The 19,406-nt window shown below is 41.6% G+C and overlaps 3 protein-coding genes across 3 annotated transcripts in view; 2 read left to right on the top strand and 1 right to left on the bottom strand.

The window, feature by feature from the left end:
* Positions 1–19,406, top strand: part of LOC309882801 (polycystin-1-like protein 2) — a gene marked incomplete at its 5' end in the record, with an annotated part of 38,591 nt that overhangs the window by 11,566 nt on the left and 7,619 nt on the right. The window contains 24 exons of the mRNA XM_082770210.1: positions 363–570; positions 1,279–1,399; positions 1,654–1,795; positions 2,295–2,486; positions 2,706–2,851; positions 3,659–3,853; positions 4,711–4,836; positions 6,262–6,444; positions 7,512–7,636; positions 8,411–8,537; positions 9,682–9,816; positions 10,430–10,655; positions 11,034–11,227; positions 11,553–11,783; positions 11,964–12,065; positions 12,250–12,428; positions 12,692–12,838; positions 13,342–13,541; positions 13,692–13,909; positions 16,440–16,444; positions 16,757–16,988; positions 17,429–17,525; positions 18,157–18,297; positions 18,993–19,178. Of these exons, the coding sequence (XP_082626336.1) occupies positions 363–570; positions 1,279–1,399; positions 1,654–1,795; positions 2,295–2,486; positions 2,706–2,851; positions 3,659–3,853; positions 4,711–4,836; positions 6,262–6,444; positions 7,512–7,636; positions 8,411–8,537; positions 9,682–9,816; positions 10,430–10,655; positions 11,034–11,227; positions 11,553–11,783; positions 11,964–12,065; positions 12,250–12,428; positions 12,692–12,838; positions 13,342–13,541; positions 13,692–13,909; positions 16,440–16,444; positions 16,757–16,988; positions 17,429–17,525; positions 18,157–18,297; positions 18,993–19,178 (3,858 nt within the window). The remainder of the gene's footprint in view (positions 1–362; positions 571–1,278; positions 1,400–1,653; positions 1,796–2,294; positions 2,487–2,705; positions 2,852–3,658; positions 3,854–4,710; positions 4,837–6,261; positions 6,445–7,511; positions 7,637–8,410; positions 8,538–9,681; positions 9,817–10,429; positions 10,656–11,033; positions 11,228–11,552; positions 11,784–11,963; positions 12,066–12,249; positions 12,429–12,691; positions 12,839–13,341; positions 13,542–13,691; positions 13,910–16,439; positions 16,445–16,756; positions 16,989–17,428; positions 17,526–18,156; positions 18,298–18,992; positions 19,179–19,406) is intronic.
* The window catches only part of BCO1 (beta-carotene oxygenase 1), a 60,674-nt gene that overhangs the window by 34,910 nt on the left and 6,358 nt on the right, over positions 1–19,406 (bottom strand). Inside the window, exons 2-4 of the mRNA XM_082769913.1 lie at positions 9,252–9,430; positions 7,907–7,994; positions 6,364–6,475 (exon numbers count right to left, since the gene is read on the bottom strand). The gene's annotated coding sequence lies outside the window, so the exon portion shown is untranslated. The remainder of the gene's footprint in view (positions 1–6,363; positions 6,476–7,906; positions 7,995–9,251; positions 9,431–19,406) is intronic.
* On the top strand, positions 13,900–16,320 carry LOC309882643 (polycystin-1-like protein 2). Its single transcript, XM_082769916.1, has 3 exons — positions 13,900–13,918; positions 14,518–14,734; positions 15,773–16,320. Exons 1-3 carry the CDS (start codon positions 13,913–13,915, stop codon positions 16,003–16,005), a joined length of 456 nt encoding a protein of 151 aa, XP_082626042.1. The 5' UTR covers positions 13,900–13,912; the 3' UTR covers positions 16,006–16,320.

The following is a 19,406-nucleotide window of genomic DNA, read 5'->3' as shown; positions in this document are numbered from 1 at the left end:
TGTCCATCCTAAGCCTTCACCCCGCCCCAGTGAAGACCTAATTGCAAGTGACTTACATAGTTAGGCATTTGAAAGGTATGTGTCAATAAAATTGCAATAATTAGCATCAAACCTAATGCAAGAATATTTATGGCTGAAAACAGGACTGAGATTCAGAACATCTGTGTCCTGTCCTCATGTTTATCCCTGACCTCATATATTATTTTGAAGAAATCAGTTTGAACTCTGGTTACCCACTCTGTAAATTGGGTTAAGGAAACTCGTTTACTTTATAAAGCTCTTTGGAGCTGCTGCCAGGCAAGCCCTTTATGAGGGACATGGGATGCTACAATTACTCTAATTATAAAAGAAATTTCATGCAGGAGCTTGCTGGCCTGAGTGGAATGAATGCATGCAGCACCAGATAATCTTAACCAACCAACGAGAGGTGCAGATCCCACCTTCCTGCCTTCCTCCTCCGAAGTCAGCAGTGACTGTGAAGGTTACAGTGCAAAACCGTGGGAATGAAGAGAAACAGGATGAGCAATGTCTCTATGTGACTGCAAAACAAGAACTACAGCTAGAAATCAGGTCTGTTTTCAAACCTTGATGTTCACTATTTAATATTACTACTACACAAATCTAGGGCAAGGCCACAATTATCATTAATAATAACAGTAGTAATAGTTTACTAATTGTTGTAAATCCATTTATTTATTACCATCAAAGGAATTAAAGACAATGGGTCTTGCAGCATTTTCCAGTTCACATTTCTGAACATAATCCTTTTATAAATTGCATAATATTTCTCCCAAACCACTTAGGCATTTTGACTCCCACTACCTCCTTTCAGTGCTGGAGATTTCCATATGCAAACCTCATTGAAATGACAGGAATAAAAGTTGTAAGATATGTCTGAAATTCCTACTAGACACCCAGATACACATTACTGCTTTAAAAATCTGGTTCTTGGAAAGCTGGAACATCACCGGCATTTCGATGGTCTGTTAATATAATAATTTTAGGAGATTAGGTAGGCTTCACTTGAGAGCCTGAATGAGTTTTTGAACATAAATAGTGTCTGGATTCTGCGCCTTAGTCATTGTTGAAAATGGAGATGAAGGTTCCTAAACCTCTTGCTTTAAAATGGAGTATTTCACTATTTGTGAGTCACGTCACCTGGACATATATCACAGGACTTTTGCAGATTTTCATTAAACAAGATTAAAACAACCAACATCAAGGACTATGACATCTCACAGAGTTACTGCCTGTAACCACTGTCTTACTTCCTTACAGGTGTGAGGCAAACTGCAAGCCAGTGAACGCTAGCGAGGAAGTTGTTTTGAGTGTCTCTGGACAGAAGGACTCCCAGGCCATTTCGTATAACTGGTACTTGGATAACACATTCCAAGACAAGGTGAGAGCATCAGATTTGTCAGAAATACTGCACACACAAAAAATAAACATCTATCGTGAGGGAAAGCCATGTGGTCTCAGAGGGGGCACGTGGGGGGCTTTGCAAACAGCTTGAGGATTGAGGTACGGGGGAGCTACGTTTGACAGTGGTTATAATGGAGGGCACCAAATTGCCACTCTGCTCCTGATAAATTGCAACAGAAATCACAGCAAAGAGCGTCTACTGTCATGTTTTCTTTTCTGTCTGATTTCCAGTCTGCGCCCCTCCCTCCAGCCTGTAGCCTGACTGGTTTCCGGCAGGACTCTTTGAATTTGCTTCAAAGCAACGCATCCATGTTGATAATGAACAGCTCCTTCTTGCAGACACACGGAGAAGCTTTTCAGATTAAAGTAACAGGTAGGGGCAAGCAGGGTTTTTTAGACTCCTTTGAGATAGCCTCTGCCATCCTGACATCATACTGACATTACATGCACAGAGCCTCGCTGACAAGCAAGAAGTTAAATTATTCCACAAGTTGAGAGCTGTTACTTTACATATGTGTTCTTTGAAATAATTAAGAACTATCTTTGTTCTGGGCTGTTGCACAACAGGACAAATTCAGTTATCTGACTCCAAGCTGTTAATGACTTTGTTAAGGCTCATTTGGCAATGATGTTATATTAAATACCCGATTAAATGACCCAGCTTTGCTTTACAATGCAAACACTACCACATTTTTAATACTTCTTTTCCTCTTATGGCTTAATCAGTAGTGGGATTTCCCTTCTGATTAGGTACACAGTGATGCTTCTGGTGCCTGAACAAACCACATCACTGCTAGAATAGGTTAGAGTAATGTCTGCAGCTCACTGCTGCCATGGCATGATCGCTGACGTTCTGCTCCCTCCACTCCCAGCAGTGACTCAGCGTGGCTACGGGGAGGACACCTACCTCGTGAGCACAGTGCCTCCGCCCCAGGTCCCCAGCTGCACTGTGTCTCCCAGGGAGGGATCCGTGCTCACTGCTTTCACAGTCTCCTGCAGCCCTCCATGCTCAGTGGATTCATGCCAATCCCAGCAGCTCACATACTGCTTCTACCTGAACTCAAGTAAGTCCCGAGATGGATGGTTTGGCTGCTTCCCCATGTTTCTGACAAGCACTTTTACTGATGCCACCAAGAGCAAAGGCACAGCCTGCTTCTGCTCCTCAGAGAGTCTAAACATGAGTCAATCAGGCCTGCACAGAGCAAGCCTACAGCCCTCTCTTCTCAGAGAACAGGAGGTGTCTGTGTGATGTCTGGTAGGTAATCCCATCTTTCCTATTTCAGATTCTCTCTTGCACTGTGGCCCAGATCCTGAGCTCTTCCCAGTTTATCTTCCACTCGGAGAAGAGGAAAATAATTTCATTTTACACGTGACAATTACCATTAGCAACAACTTTGGCGATACAGTTCAAACTAATGCTTCAGTGAAGGTACACAATACAAGTTCTCTCAAGTTGATATTTAATCTGTGATTCACTTTTGGAACTTCTTCCCATTTTGTACTTACTACATGCCTGTGACTGTGCAATGATCATTTCTGTATCTAACAGAGACTAATCTCTGTGGACTCAAAATAGTCAGAAGGCACTTCTCCTGTTTTTGTTCTAGGACAGGATTTTAAAAGATGACCTAGGTGGACATTGGGTAGTGAGTCTGGAGTTACTCTCTGTAGGGCCCTGAAAACTCCTGCTTTTGTGCCAGTAGAGATCCTTATCAGGCCACTAAAACTCCATGTGTTTCTCCATGCCTCACACTCAGCAGATGTTCGTGTCAGTGTGCTTTTTTGTGCAATGCACAGGGTGAGGCTTGGAAAACTTGGGGTTGAATTAGAGTCTGCTTCTGCTTCTGCACAAATTTCTCAGCCAAGCGGGTGTCAGATGTCTTAAAAAGAAAGTAGTTTTTCACAGATTGAGATGGAATTGGGCTCTTTTCTTACATTTGGGCATTTCTAAAGATGGCCCATAGGATCTTAGAGAGCAAACATCATTCTAAAGGGTGGTAACAGCAGCACGAGTCTGTTCCAGCTGTACAAGTCAATGACTCCAGTACTTAGTCAGGAGACCCAAGAGGATGGCAGAACTGCCTGGAGAATTTAATTGAAAATAAAACATGAAAAAATGGTAACAGAGTTTTCTGTCTACTCCAGCTAGGTTGCCAATGAGATAGCTGTGGGAACTGTTCAAAGATAACTATAACAGTGTTAGCAAAGTTAAGAGCATTTCTGATTTCTTTAACAGGTTGGACACACAGATATGATCGATGGGAACCTGACCCTACAGGCCATTGTATCTGAGAAGGCAAACAGCATCCTAAAAGATGGGAACAACAGCATGAGTCTTTTCCAGCTGTTTAAGTCAGTAACCTCAGTCCTTAATCACGAGACCCAAGAGGAAAACTTTAACATATCTTTACAGACGGACACACGAAAAGAGGTCAGCCAGACACTTGTTTTCTTGCAGTACAATGCGATATAATTGACTCTTTGTATTCTTTGGCAGCTCTTAAGTAATAAAAAGCTCATATATCACCTCCTCAAATCAATGGAGATTTCAAGTTTCTGGTATCCGCCTCTGCGTTTGGCACAGGTTTCAGCTATTTTGTACTACTTGCCCAAGCAAAAAATAAATAAATAAAAAATATCATCCATAAGGAAAATAATTAATTCTCAATTGTTAATGCAATAATTTAAACTAATTTGGATGGTCATTTTAAGCTTAGAGGTAACCCGATTTTGCACAAAATTTAAATGTTAATAAAATTGCCTCTCCTGCAGGAGAAATATCCTATGACAATTTCCTTAAGAGTAGTAGATGGCAGGTAATTTTAGTTTGTTTCTTTCAGCTACAAGCTAGTTTCACTTTTAAGTTGATATTTGTATGGTGCTTTGCATGCCTCAGATGTAAAGATCTAGAGAAATGCCATATAATCCTTCAATTGTGATTCATTATTTGACTAACATCAATTATACATGGCTCTGCTCTCTCTGGAAGTGACATTTACATAATAATTCGCAGACTTTAGTACAAAGTCTAAGAAGTAACTCCCCTTGCTATTAATGGATGTTAAGTGTATAAATTCTCTGTGTCGGGAGGTAACAAAACTCATGTGATTACACACTTATTAAGGCAAGTGGCATCTTGTCAGGAGACCTAATATCAGTTCAAATCCTTGTTGTGGAGCTTTATTCTACCACAGTTTCCAGCAAGCCTGGCTGTCAATATAAAGCACTACTTGCTTAGTCTTCATTAGCATCTTATTCCTTTGCCTAATTATCCCTTTCCATCCCAAGCTCCGAGGGCTGATGCTGACAACTCTCTCTGCTGTTAATGTAACATCAGTGCAGACTGCTCTTCAGATGTCAGAAGTGTTGAAAGAAATCACTCACAGGAGTGAGGAGCTGTCTGCCTCTGCGCAGGTAAGCAGCATCTCACCTTCTGTCTCCTTACACCAACAGTACAGACACTGTTGCACCCCACTAACCTTGGAAGAGTTTTGGTGCCTTACAGGTACCTGTTCTTTGCTCATTTTTTTTGACTGTACCAGCATGTATGCCTCGACCAGAAGGAATGCATTTTGCTGTTTTGAGTAAACAAATGTGGACCCACAGGGGTTGTCTCAACAGCCGCCACAATCCAGGGGATAAGCGGCTGGCTAGTTACATTCTGTGATACATCTTTAGGGTGAAAACCTTAACTTTTAGCAGAAGACATGCTAGGATGTATATTTTGTCTTGTAAAGCATTCTTAGAACCCTGAAGAAGAAGAAGAACCTGGGAGGTTTTTGTTTGTTTGTTTTGTTTTTTTCCTAAAAATTTGCTGAGATCCTTTGGTTCCTGATCCATGCAGTGTCACAAAATGCACATAAACCAGCTGCCAGTGAGGCAGGAACAAAACGGTACCTAAAGGAATCAGGCACAAATGTTCAGATTGCCCTTGCAGAAGTATTTATTGAATCTTATCTGGCAATATGACACCGTTAGTAGATGATGCTATTTATGTGTAAGGAGTGAGCACATGGGAGGACAGAACAAACTGTCACTGGGGAAGATTCACAAATACACTGGCAACAAGAAGAGCTGTCGTGAATTCTGATGTATTGTACAGTTGCAGCCAGCCAATGGCTTGGGAGCATGTCAGCAGTATGTGGTTAACTTTGGTGAGACAAGAGCATAGCTCAGTTTCAGCACTCACTCCACGCGAGGCTGCTAAGCACTTGCAGACTGTGGGAATGGACATGTCCAAGCTTGCAGTGATTGCATTTGGCTTCCTCACCCTGGGCTAAGTGCTGGCCAGTGCTTTCACAACCAATCGTCAGTCAGGGGCTGTGTTTTGGCACAAAATAAATACTGTAAGACTCATTCTTTGACATTTCACACAGCACAAGGCCAAAGGTGTCACTTGCTGGTAATCCAATAGGTTTTATGGAAGCTAAGATTGAAATGTACGTGCAGTTGACAATAGGGCTGGATCTTTGGAGTCACCACATGAAAGCACAACCTGATTTACTGTGTCATTGTGCATCTAAACTCTTCCCTGTCCCTGTGTTTGAAAGACATATTTTCTTCAGATGTTATCCATCTTTTCTACGGATTGAATCTGTGGAAGCGTGCTGCATTTTTCACGTTAGCTGTGTTACATGTTAGTATGCCATCTAGTACATCATCATTATTGGTGTTTCAGGTATTACCCCAGCACAAATTATTACAGCAGAACAGGTATAGCCACAAACAGTCCCACGGGATTACTTACATTGCAATACTCAGTAAAAGCCTCAATGACACGTCACTTCTGTCATCTGTAGCACCAAAACATTGAAACTTCTCCCTTTATTTCCCCTGCAGGTGGAAGCTAGCAACACACTAAAAGATGTAAGTGCTTCCTTGCTCACTGTAAACACAGAGGACAGCAGAGATGATCAGAAGCTAAAGGATGCAGCCACCTACCTATTTAATGCAGTGAGCAATGTCCTACAAGCTTCCGTACACACCAGAGCTGTGAACACTTCAGTGCCAGAGGCAGAACAGGTAATTTTGGTTTGGTCCAGTTTGTAGGGTCCTGTAGCAGAATATTTACTTGCTTTAGAAGGTTTTTAAGAGTTTTGCTGCTTCATATTTTTCAGTTGGTATTGGGTAGGGTTTATTACAACGACATGGTGGACTTGAATATCAAAGTAATCTTCTGCCCAGTTGGGCCTGTTAGAACAGTCTGCTAATGGGAATGATAGGAGCCTCTTAAGCTTTGTTACATTTAAAGCTGAACAGGACAGAGCGCTGGAGAACACAGGATCAGTGTAAGACCTCTAACAGAGGACAAGCAGACTGACTGCAGTAAGATTTTTTTTTCTAGATTTGATTCTTTTCCCTCCTTTTGCCCCACAATTCAAGGAAGCCACAGCTATTCTGTATTTGTGATTGGCTCCACTACTTCAAAGCTGGAATCAGCTCTGGTTGCTGCTTACACTTCTTCAGAAAGTCCACTCTGATTTTCTATTCAGAATTATGCAACGTGTTTATTTTGTCCTAGCCCTTCCTATTTATATGTAAACTGCCACAGTTGCCTTTGTGTGCTTCCTGGACTGCATATACTTCAGGTTTCATCACTGCAAGAGAGGAGGGCATGATATAAATCTAACCTGAGTGAAAAGGTTATGAACTGTTCAAACTCCCCCAGCATAACACACTAATAACACCTAACTAATAGGTAATTAGGGCTTGTTTTTCAAGTGACTAAACACTAAAATGTGCGGTGAAAGAGCATTAATGTACACAAGTGCACAAACATCTTGCATGAAATTGATGCAATTTTTGTAGTCCTTCAAACTTCAATTTGTAGAAATTCTAAATATTAGAATTCCATTTACTGTAAGATATTTGTTTGCTGTATGCAGTGTTTTCTTGAGAATTACAGAAGTTGAATTGCTGACAAGAATAATTGTATCTGAGATTAAGAAGCTCATCATCAAGTTTGCCAGCTTTATAAGACACAGTAAACCCGGTATTTCCTCATAAAAAGAAGTAAGGGCAAATAACATCCAAGTTGCTGATTCTGAGCAGCGGTGTTACAAGTCCCCTCTCCTCTAATCCTTTTCCAGAGTTCAGTGTCACACCAGCTCCTGAACACAGTTGAAAATCTACAGAGTGCCCTTCTGTTTGGGAAGGAACCAGACGATGAACCCATGGTCCTTACCACTCATTCTGCCACCATGTATATAAACAGGTAACTGTAACAACGCCTCCTAAATCCTGATAGTTACCCAAATTTTCCCCGAATATCCATTACATTATCCTTCAATGAAACCACCTAAAAAAGTATTATAGCATAATGACAGCTTCAACAGTGTGATGAGGCTGCCATTGCTGACTGATAGGAAGAACAGCTTGGACCCCAATTAACTTCAGTAAACCAGCTTAGAAATTCTCATGCTGTGCCTTCTCTGACCAAGGGACAAACTACTGCTACCTCCTGCGTCAGGCAGTAGCTGCTTACCTTTGAAAGTCTGTGGAAATCTCAGTTAAGTTCTTTTCTTCTTTTCCATGTTGCCAATAATGACATGTTATACAGAACTGTAACCAGCCTGGCAGGAACAAATACAATCATGAGGAGCCTGATAAGCATTCTCCATTGCCTATAATTATCCCCAAATTGTTCCTTGAGAGCCTGTTTTTCGTCCACATTTAACTCTGCATAAAAATCAAGAACATGTTCACACAAAGACCAGGTGTATCTTTTGCATAAGTACACCTAAGTGTGTACACCTCCGCATCCAGATATGCCAATTCCACCCCTTTTTGGGATGATATATGGTAGTGTTACATGGAGTACAACATCAGGGAAAATGCACTAAGTAGTTACTGGCTGAGTTAGAAACAGTTTTCCAGGTATGTTATACTAATGAAGTGAGAAAAGTTTTTTCTAGATATGAAATCCATACATGATTTTTTTTTCTTTCATTCTGTTCTGCTTGTGTTCAACCCTAACTGGACTGGACAGATTACAGACAGAAAGCCTGGATGGTACAGCCATTAATATCTCCAATTCCAGCTCTGCCAGCTTTGTTCTTCCAACAGCTTCCTCTCTCAGTGTTTCAGGAATTGATGATGAAACAGTGGATATAAGGGCAAGTAAACAGCTTTTATCTGACTCAATCTGATCTACAACTTACTTTCTTGGTCTAGTGGTTTTAGACTCCTTTTGCAGTGAGCATACAAGTACTCAAATCATCCCTCCAGTCATAACAAGAAAATTATTTGAAATATTTTTCTTGTCAAAGAAGCCTTCTCTTATCTTAATTGCATGAAGTTGGTTGAGCAAGCTGAGGAGGATTGAAAGCTTAAACTCCCTGTCCCATTATCCCCTCACATACACTCCTGATTCCTACCTGGATGCTTAGAAAAGGTGATAGAATCAATGCTGCATACTTATGTGCTCTCTTTGTTTACAACCAGTGCTCTGAGGAGGATGCAACAGCTCAGAGTCAATATCGCCATTAAAACCAACAGGCAGCTATCCTCTTTCATCCCAGGTAGAAACAAACGAGTCTGAGGCACTCAGACCCTGCAGGAGACGAGGTCTGTGCATGTCCTGACGATAGCACATCCCTGATCTGAATTAGGAGACTTTTTTTTTTTTTTTTTTTCCCCCAGAACAAGGGATTGCATATTATTGTGATGTTTTTCTAATAGATTTTCTAAAGGCCTCTGATTGATTTGACACTCTGAGGACACTCCTACAATACCTGTAAAACATACACTTTTCTCATTCTGTCTTTTGCAGCTCTGTTTAAACATGTCCAGAACCCCCTTATATCAGTGGAATACTGAAAGTGTCTTACCTGAGCATTAGGAGAGGCTCCTGAATCCTCTCATTGTGATGATGACTCTGACACACTCTTTTGTGCATTGCTGTCACAGGAGAAATAGATTTCTTGTTCCTAATGCCAAGAGGAGTGCCACAGCTCTCACAGAGTCACTTTCAAAGAGGCTTATGCAATTGCATTTTGATATCTGGTATCTAAAAGACAAGATGGTCACAGTGAATGGAAACCCATAAATATTTTTGTACACATTTCAGAATCCAAATCACTTTCAAGGTTTGTGTCTGGCCTCTCACAGAGCTAAGGCAGGTATTTAAATCCGGATGCAGGCTTCTTTTGACTACTGTTTGGGTCTGATTTCAAGGCACCTTTTCTCAGCAATTTAGACTTTGAATATAATGAAATATTACCAATAGCTCAAAGCTGATTCTTAATGTCTTGCTAATAGATGGTGAGCTTTGCCGTGAATCCCTTTTTCTCCAGCGACTCCAGTTTTGACATCAGTGGAACAGTGGGAGGTTTAAGCCTTACTGGTCTGGATGGCTTGATCATACCAGTCAGCAATCTCAAAGAAAACATTGAGGTAAACCCACTGGTTTCTATCCCTATTCCTCTTTTCTCTTTTTCCATTTACAGTCATTTGTACTACCATCCTCTGTAAGGTGACTATAAACTGTGACACTGTGTTTGCTACAACATATCATGGGATCATGGGTGCCTGCATTTGCGATGGAGGGATTTGTGTGATTTAAAGAATAAAATAAAAAAAAGGGTCAGGAAAAATTACTCCAGACTACAGTCATCCCAAAACACAATGTCATGGATGTCAACATCCAACAAGGCAGTGCACACATATTACTCCTGTTTGGGCTTCCTAGCCCATGTACAAGCTGACATTTAAATAGTTGAGATATGCAATTCATGTAGCCAGCATTTCAGTTGTAACCTCAGCTCTCACTTACAAAATGCACCAAGGATCACAGATCTTGAGACGATCCTATGTGGATTTGAAAGGGACTTTTTCAGAGGTTAGCTGACAGTATCAAGACAATCACTTTGAAGACAGTATTTCTGTTGGCCATACTTTCCTCATGTTATTAAAAAAGATTTTCTAGTGTGTGGCTGTATTGTTCTTATAGATAAAAATAAAACATGCTTTGCTGTATTTGAAGCTATGTCTTTCTGTTTAAAACCAGATCATGTTACCAAGGCATTCAGCAACTCAGGAAGATAGGATTCTGTTGAATCTGGGCAATTTTAGCACTTTCCAAGTCAACGTCACCTCAGAAAACACATCTGTAGTGATTTACCTGGAATGTGAAGAAGACGTTCCATTAATACTTTACTCAGGGTATGGTTATCGCCCTAATGAAACTAATTATGACCTGAAAAATCATCTGTTCTGTAAGAAAACTACTGGAGGTAAGACAACTTGCTAGTGACCCATAGCTTGGGTATTATGGGCTTGTGTAACCAAGACAGAGCTCTGTGCGTGGTCACTACCCACGGCAAGAGCACCCGGCATGGACAACGTGGAGAGCTCATCCACAGCTTTACAGTGTCAGCACATCTATAGAATTGCAGAATGAGCCCCAGCCATAAGTTCAGACATCTATCTTGAAAGAAAGGTCTCAAAGGAGTTCCAATCTCATGCTACGGGAACAAAGAGTGGGATGCTTTGAACAGTGAAATGCTAGGGATTATTTGATACCTGTTTCTTTCATTTTGTTCTGTTTGTTTATTATATGCAACACAGCTGTATTCTGAATTAACATTGAAACTAAAATATTTATGTTCAAGGTGAGACAAACACCTGGGTTCTTAGCCCAGCAGAACTCATTTTTGGAGAGGGAACTTACTACTTCACGGTTTTACAAGATATGGGAGTGGATTCCACAGCCCATGACAAGTTAACGATAGCTGTTACTTGCTTCGCATCCCGCTGTGTGTTTTGGGATGAGCACCAGGGGAACTGGAACAGCTATGGATGTCAGGTAAGCAGAGAGAAACACAGCAATGCTTATATTATATTTACTTCAAAGCCAAACCTTATAACCCTCATCTTAGAGTAAAATGATGGCATTGAACTCACACCATAAAATAACATCATTTTGAGACGTTTTAATAAAATCAAGAAGTGAAGGTTAGTCCAGGATGGCTAAATTTTAAATGACATTTTCATTCAACTTCTTGGGATGTGTCCCTTATTAATGTGTCCTTAATAACTTACCCGTCTCAGCACTGTCTTTTCATTTGCTTGGTTAGTTTTCTTATACTTTGAAGCCAAATGTTTTATCTATATTTTTTTCTGGTTTTTAGGTAGGACCAAAAACAAGTCCTAGAAGCACACAGTGCCTCTGCAACCATCTGACCTTCTTTGGGAGCTCCTTCTTTGTCATACCCAATGCCATTGATGTTAGCAAAACCGCACAGCTATTTGGTACCTTTGTGGACAACCCTGTGGTGGTGACCACTGTAGGATGCATCTTTCTGATATATGTGTTTGTAGTTGTTTGGGCTCGAAGGAAAGACATCCAGGATGATGCCAAAGTAAGTCTTCAGCTAATAACGATTCCCAAATCCCGCTTTGCCCAGTCTATTTTAACAGAATTTTTCAACCAGCCCTACTCCCTTCCCTTTGCATAGCTCACAAGATAACCAATTCCTATCCCCAGCTTTAATGCAGCCATACTCATCAAACTGCTAACGCTGTATTGTGTCACTCTGCAGGTGAAAATCACAGTACTGGAAGACAATGACCCCTTTGCTCAGTACCGTTATCTTGTGACAGTTTTCACAGGACACCGCCGTGGGGCAGCCACAACCTCCAAGGTACCAATGGCACTGTGCAGGGAGAGCTCGTGCACTCATTTAGAGAACTGGAGACATAAAGGAGCACCCAAATGCAGTTTCTAAGCCAGAAAGTCCTTAGAAAGCAGGGGGAGTATGTCAGAGGAATAATCATACACAGGATTCTGAGATGCGCAAGTCTTCATTTTGCCATCTTACTCTCCAGGTGACTCTCACCCTCTATGGACTCGAAGGAGAGAGTGAGCCACACCATCTGACTGATCCTGATACACCAGTCTTTGAACGTGGAGGAGTGGATGTTTTCCTGCTCTGTACCCTTTTCCCTCTTGGGGAATTGCAGAGTATTCGACTGTGGCATGATAATTCAGGGGACAATCCATCCTGGTAAGTGGATGCAGAGAAATAATAAAGACTTGAAAATATTTTTATAATGACAGCAGTTTTCCTTTCCTAGTGCTTATAGATTATCCTTTCTACAAAGGAAGTGTTAGTTTCTTTTTTTGCACAGTGCTGTGTGCTCTGTGCCGTACAGCTTACACACAGCCTAACAAGTCAAAGGCCAGAGGTTGTCCTCCATGGTCCTGTTGAGTCCTGAATTTCAGAGCACTCAGTTACACGTGAATGTGACCTGCATGTTTTCCCTACAGGTATGTGAATCGAGTAGTGGTTCAGGACCTTGCATGGGACCAGAAGTGGTACTTCCTCTGTAACTCCTGGCTAGCCATTGATATCGGAGACTGCGTCCTAGATAAAGTGTTCCCAGTAGCTACAGAACAGGACATGAAGCAGTTCAGGTAACTGCTGTTTTATGGCCTTTTTCTCTCAATCAGTCTAGAAAAACAAGTATGCAAAGATAAGCCTCTAGACAAAAATGAAATCAGGGAGAGCTTTCCATTGCTCTCAAAGGGCTCTGAACAAGACGAGGAACACACTGGTTAACACAGCCTGACTGTTACTCTAGCAGTTACAGCACACTGGAAATGCTGATATTAAAGGATAGCCTGATGGACATATGGAAACCCAAGCATCTTATCTTAAGTGTAATTTGCCTAGAAATATATTACAGAAGCCAACGAGCTTCATGACTAGCTTTAACCACCATGGTATGGGCAGGAGGAAAGGCCATAAAGTAGCTATGAGCACTCCACCTAAATCAAGCCGTGATATTTGATAATTTCTCATAGTTAGCATTTCTTCTGACAGTGCCTACAGACATGAACAGGTCAGGATCCTGAACTACGGCTTTATTTTTCCCTGTCCTTTCTAAGCACTCTTGATTTTCCCTTTGTCTTCCCAGCAATCTGTTTTTCATGAAGACCTCCAAAGGTTTCCAGGATGGGCACATCTGGTACTCAGTTTTCAGCCGCTCCCCACGAAGCTCCTTCACACGAGCCCAGCGTGTGTCGTGCTGCTTCTCGCTGCTGCTCTGCACCATGCTGACCAGCATCATGTTCTGGGGGGTGCCAAAGGATCCAGCCGAGCAGAAAATGGATCTGGGTAACAACCATTACCATTGCTTGGGCAGGAAAATAAAGAGACAGCAAAATCTAGAAGCAGGGCAGTTGAACAAATGGGCTTTTTCACAAGATGCAGATCTGATGGTTCTTGAGGTTATTTTCACTCTTTCCTTGTGTTTGATCTTGACAGGGAAGATTGAGTTCACGTGGCAGGAGGTGATGATTGGCTTTGAGAGCTCCCTCCTCATGTTCCCCATCAACCTGCTCATCGTGCAGATCTTCAGGAACGTACGATCCCGGCCAGCCACGCCGGGCAGAGAGAAGAAGCCGGGAAAGAACGGCCGGGTGTCTCCCAGCCTTCCTCCCACCCCACAGCTCACCCAGGCCGTCTCGCTCACTCCAGAGGCTGTGATGAAGGTAAGTCCCTGTGGCTGCTCCCCACCGAGTCCTGCACTGCCCTCTGCTGCCACGCACGACTCCACATCTCCAGCTGAACAGCAGAAATCTTCCCTGTCAGATGACTTTCAAATTGCCTGAGGTGACAAGCCAAACATGCTTTGGTGCAAAGCACTCAGTTACTCATCTACACAGCCATGGGTGAGCACAGGAGACATCCACCTTCAGAGTGTATTCCATGTGTAGGGAATCCTCATCTTCAGCAAGATCTGCCTCCGTACATCCCCGACTCTTGCACAATTAAGATGTGTGTTCAAAATCACTGTGTTCAGGGGTCAACAGCAAACATCAAGCAAGGCAGTGAAGATAAAGCATACCACAGACCCAGTCTTCCTCAGTGTAGGTCCTCAGGCAGGTAAGCTGCATTTCTGACTCCTGAAAACTGTCTTGCTGAATTCGTTGAAATCTGCCTGCCACTTCCAGCCCTGCAGATGTGCCATCCTTACCCATTCTGGGGATTTTAGCAACTGATGCAGCTCCCAGCCAGTGGTGCCTTCTGAAAACGTCAGCTTAAGTCTCTGCAGCCTGAGTCACTGCCGTGTTGCTGCTCTCTTTTCTAGGACATAAGAAGAATTGCCAACTCACTCTTTAAAGCCCTGAAGACTCCATCACTCACTTCAGTATCAGATCTTGGAAAATCAACTAATATCAACACACTTTTGGCATTGGTTGAGGACATCATCTGCCACCAGAACAGAGCTGGCCAAGAGTTTTACGATGAGAGCAAAAAGAAGGATGACCCCATCATTGTCACACTAGGTGCTATGGATATACCAGGTAAACAACACAAGGTGACACATCTGCTGAAACCTTTGTAGTGAAATTGATGGTGACACTGGATGTGAGGACCCAAGCTTTTATGTTCTGACTCAAAGGCAATTACACAATTGTAGAACAGCTGAGGCTGGAAGGGACCTCTGCAGGTCCTCTAGTCCACCACGCTGCTCAGAGCACAGCTGGAGCAGGTTGCCCAAGATCATGTCCAGCTGGATGTCAAGTATCTCCCAGGATGGAAACTCCACAACTTCTCTGAGCAACCTGTCCCAGCGTTCAACTGCCTGTGCGATAAAAAAGCTTTTCTTAGGTTTAGATGGAATCTCCTGTGTTTTAATTCGTGCCCATTGTCTCATCCTTTCACTGTGCACCATTTACCACCCAGCTGACTGAAGACACTGAAATCTTTTTCTTTTGCTGTAGAATGAAATCTAGCTATCAGCCTGGCTTCAGAGATGGATCAGTATCTAGTAGCATCAAGACTCACAAATACAAGTTGTTTCACAGTCATTTTGTCCTGCCTGTTTTTTCTATTATTGGCTTCGTGCTGTTGCTCCTTTCAGTCTGACTCTTAACTTAGGCATTGATTTATTTGCAATTAAACAATAATATAAATAAGATGTGAACAATATAATAAATAATATATGAACAGTGAACAGTCCCACTGATTTCACAAAGACATATATTTAGCTTTTCCAATGAGTATTTGAAGCTACCAAATGCAAAGGTAAATTATGAACAAATTAACACTTGATCTTATCTGACTTTGCTACTGAGGTTTTAGGACTTCTGTTTTGTGAAGTTGCCTACTGGCAACAGTTCCAGCCCATTCCAGCAGAAGAATGCTAAGGCTTTAGTAACAAAGCTGCATTACATGTCCTTTTAAATGTTGCTTTGTCACATTTATAATCTTGGGCTCTAATTTTTCTAGCCTTTGTACCGAACAGTATTTTAATCTAGGGATAGCCATGCTGATTTTCTCTCTCTCTCTCTTTTTTTTTTTTTTTTTTTTTTTTTTTTTTTAAAACTCTTTACCTATAGAAAAGGCAAGAAGCCCGACTCCAGAGAAGGGAACGTGTGAACGACTGAAACACAATGATTACAACCGTTGCTTGTACATGCAACTCCAGCATGTAGAGATGGAGTTGGAATTACTGGGGCCCCACAAATTTCAGATGCCTCAGAGTTATACACAAGCTGTTCGTCAGGTTCAGCACATGAAGAACCTCCTGGAGAACCAGATTTGCCCATCAGTGTCCATCAGTGAGAGGTAACCTAATACTCTTCACATTTTCAGTACAAGTAAATTCAGGTCATGAATTCAAAACTGTCCAGGATGACAGAGACGAAAATAAGTACTGCTTAACAAGTGCCAGATAACTGTTACAACAGCTGTAGAAACGTGTCATACTATTATACTACCGTAGGAGCAACAAAGAAATCTCAATGCATAACTGCACATAAAAGGAATAATGACAGATCATTACTCTCTGTCAATTTTGCCTCCCAAACTGAACGTTACAGCACAGTGCCACATGACTGTACGGCGCTGAACATAATCACTGAGCTCCAAAGTCTCATTGGTCTCTAAAAATGAAGAAAAATGAATAAGTGGACAAAAATATTGCAGGAAAAGCTGATAATTAAGTTGGAAGTATTGAAAACAATACCACTAATTATCTCTCTGGTGTTTCTGGTGATCTCACAGGAGAGGTATCCAGCAGCTAAAATGCACTCATGTTTATTTTTTTCATCAACATTTCTACTGGAGGTTCAATAATGCATAGACTGAGGAGCAAATAAACACATCGTATTTGTTTTGATTTCAGCTGGTGGCAGCACATTTTCTTGTATTTTTGCTATCAATATATCTATATAACTGCATTAGTTAAAAAAAATAAAATATATATTTTGGTAGAGATTTTAAATCATAAGATGTTGCCAAACCCCAATGAACCTGAAGACTGTGATTTTGGCTTCTATTCCAGTGCTGAATGATTTTTTCTCTTCTGGTTGACTCTAAAGGTGGTCTCTTACTCCAAGCTCCTCTGGTGATGGAAAGAAAAGTTCCTCTTCCAAAGGGCTGCCCTGGTGGTTTGTGTTCATTGCCTGGTTCCTTGTGGCAGCCACTAGTGGCGTGTCTGGGTTCTTTACCATGCTCTATGGGCTGCATTATGGGAAGGAGAACTCCATCAAGTGGCTGATCTCCATGGCTATCTCCTTCTTTGAAAGTCTTTTCATCACACAGCCTTTAAAGGTGAGATCCTCAGAAGTACAACCACCGGCCAACATGAACTCATTCTGCTGTCTTTCCAGGAAAAGGGGAAGATATGTTTTAAAGAACCACAGGATTTAACATATAAAAGTTAGTCTTTCCCTTTAAAACTAGAGCTAACACATAGACCACAGATTTCTGTTGTCACTTGTTGGCACTAACTGCATTAGTTTCATCTCCCCTGTTCTGTCAGAGTTTAATAGGTGATAAGGCTTCTGACCAAAGAAAATGGGCCATACGGCAAAAACAGTTTAGTTAGACAATCTCTAGGTATTGTCAACTATTCTCATGTTTATAAGACTTCCACAAAGCCAAAGCACAGTTATTCTTCTGCAGTACCTGGATCCAAAGGAGGCCAGGTCAAAGTCTGAGCTTTTTTATATGAAATGGGCATGTAGTGAGTCTGTAGCTAATTCTTGCAGGTGCTGGGATTTGCTGCCTTCTTTGCTCTGGTTCTGAAGAAGGTGGAACACGAGGATGAAGAAAACATGGCCATTGATGGGCCTTTGTCTGCACCAGGTAACTGTCTGTAAAGTAAGAAATTATTTCAAAAAGTGAAGTGCTCTCCAAGACTTTTGAATGGTTTTTGCACCAATATGTGATTCACAGTGGGGACTTTGCTGGTTATTTTTATACACCTGAATCTCAGCTGAGAAAGTTAGCAGAAGTCAGTAGAATGCAAAGGTGCTGTGCCTACATGCCCAGCCATTAGCACTCACAAGATCAAGCTAGAGGTGGGGACAAAGCTTAGTAACAGATTTTGTGTCAGCCACAGAAAATACAAAGACTGCTATATGATAGGCAGATACATTTTGAATAACACCTAATGAAAGAGTCCACAAGGTCAAAAATATTGAAGTTCTATGATGTGAAAGCCCTCAGTTTACATTGTTTTCCACACCCACCATGTGTCCTTGTTACCAAAGAGTACCTTCTGCAATCACAATCCCATCTAGAAAAAGCCAACAGCAGCAGACAGGAGTCCTAGGGCACAGCAAAGAATACTGTTCAACAGCTTTCTTCCTCACTTAGTCACTCTGAGCACATCATCCTTTAAATATAAATATTTCCTTGTAATATTCACAGAAGTGAAAAGCAGGACACAGATAACTTGTTGACTGATGCCAGGTTTTACTGCTCTCACCCACAGGTGACTCAAATCCTCTCCTCGGAGCCCGCCGGGACAGCAGAAGCAATATTTATCGGCCACCTCCTGCAGCTGATGTTGAGAAAATGAAAATCAGCTGCATGAAGGAGCAGAAAGCATTTGCCCTCATCAGAGAAATCCTGGGTATTTCCCATATGAAGATTACCTCATTTTATTCAGTAGTACTTTTACATCAGTGAAAATATTGTTCTCTTGGGTGAAAACATTTCACTGTGTCTTTAGCTTTCTGGCAGCCACTACAGCATACAGACCGGCTGCTTAGGAGCAGCTCGAGATTAAAGTGTGGCTAAGGTTGGATTTTATGCTAAAGAGACACATTACAGACACAAAAGCTAAACAAAAGTTAGGAAGGGTGGAAGTAGGTCAACAGTTAAATGCAGCTGGAATCAAAAGCAAATGAGGGACATCTTTGCTGGCCACTTTTCTAAGAGGTATATCTAGCATTATGATAGCATTATGTTTTAGTGCCTCTGAAAACAATAGCAAATATTACCTCGATATTACTTGGAATGAAGTTAAAACTACTCATTCCCTTAAAAGCTGTCATCACTGTGTGTGTTCAGCCAGCCTTCCCACTTATTTTCTTGACTACTACTCAGATTCCTACTCGTATTCCAAATGTGATATGCTTAAACTGCAGCACTTTGACGTAGCTGGTGTAAATTCATTAGCACTGGTCAGCCAGATTCTTGCAAAGCATCTCCTTAACCTAATAAGCAATGGCAGCACTAATCAGTCCTGCAATCTATTTTGAACAGCAGTGTTCATTCTGAGCTCACCTGCTGTCTCTCTTTTTTTTTTTTTTTTTTTTTTTCCAGCCTATGTGGGGTTTTTATGGATGCTCTTACTGGTTGCCTATGGGCAGAGAGATCCCAACTCCTACTACCTAAACAAGCACATCGAGAGCAGCTTTACAGATGGATTCCACGATGTCTACAGTTACCAGGATTTTTTCACATGGGCAAAAACCACCTTACTCAAAAATCTTTATGGATCATATACAGGTGCAGAGACTGCTTTGGTAACACCTCACTTCAGCTTGACAGATGCTGAAACATTATCTTTTATACATATCCCCAACTTGTACACGCATATTTGACTGGAGGAGGAGACTATGAGTGCAAAAAACTAGGATTCATAATCTAAATACTCGTGGATAACAAAAGCCCCACAGCCTGACCCCAAGTTCCATGTGGCCTGAAGTTTTCATTATCTTTAACATAATCCACAAG

The sequence above is a fragment of the Aythya marila genome, assembly GCF_965140915.1.
Source record: "Aythya marila genome assembly, chromosome: 12".
Taxonomy (NCBI): Eukaryota; Metazoa; Chordata; class Aves; order Anseriformes; family Anatidae; genus Aythya; species Aythya marila.
Note: the sequence above shows the minus strand (reverse complement) of the source record. Positions and strands in the feature narration are given on the sequence as shown.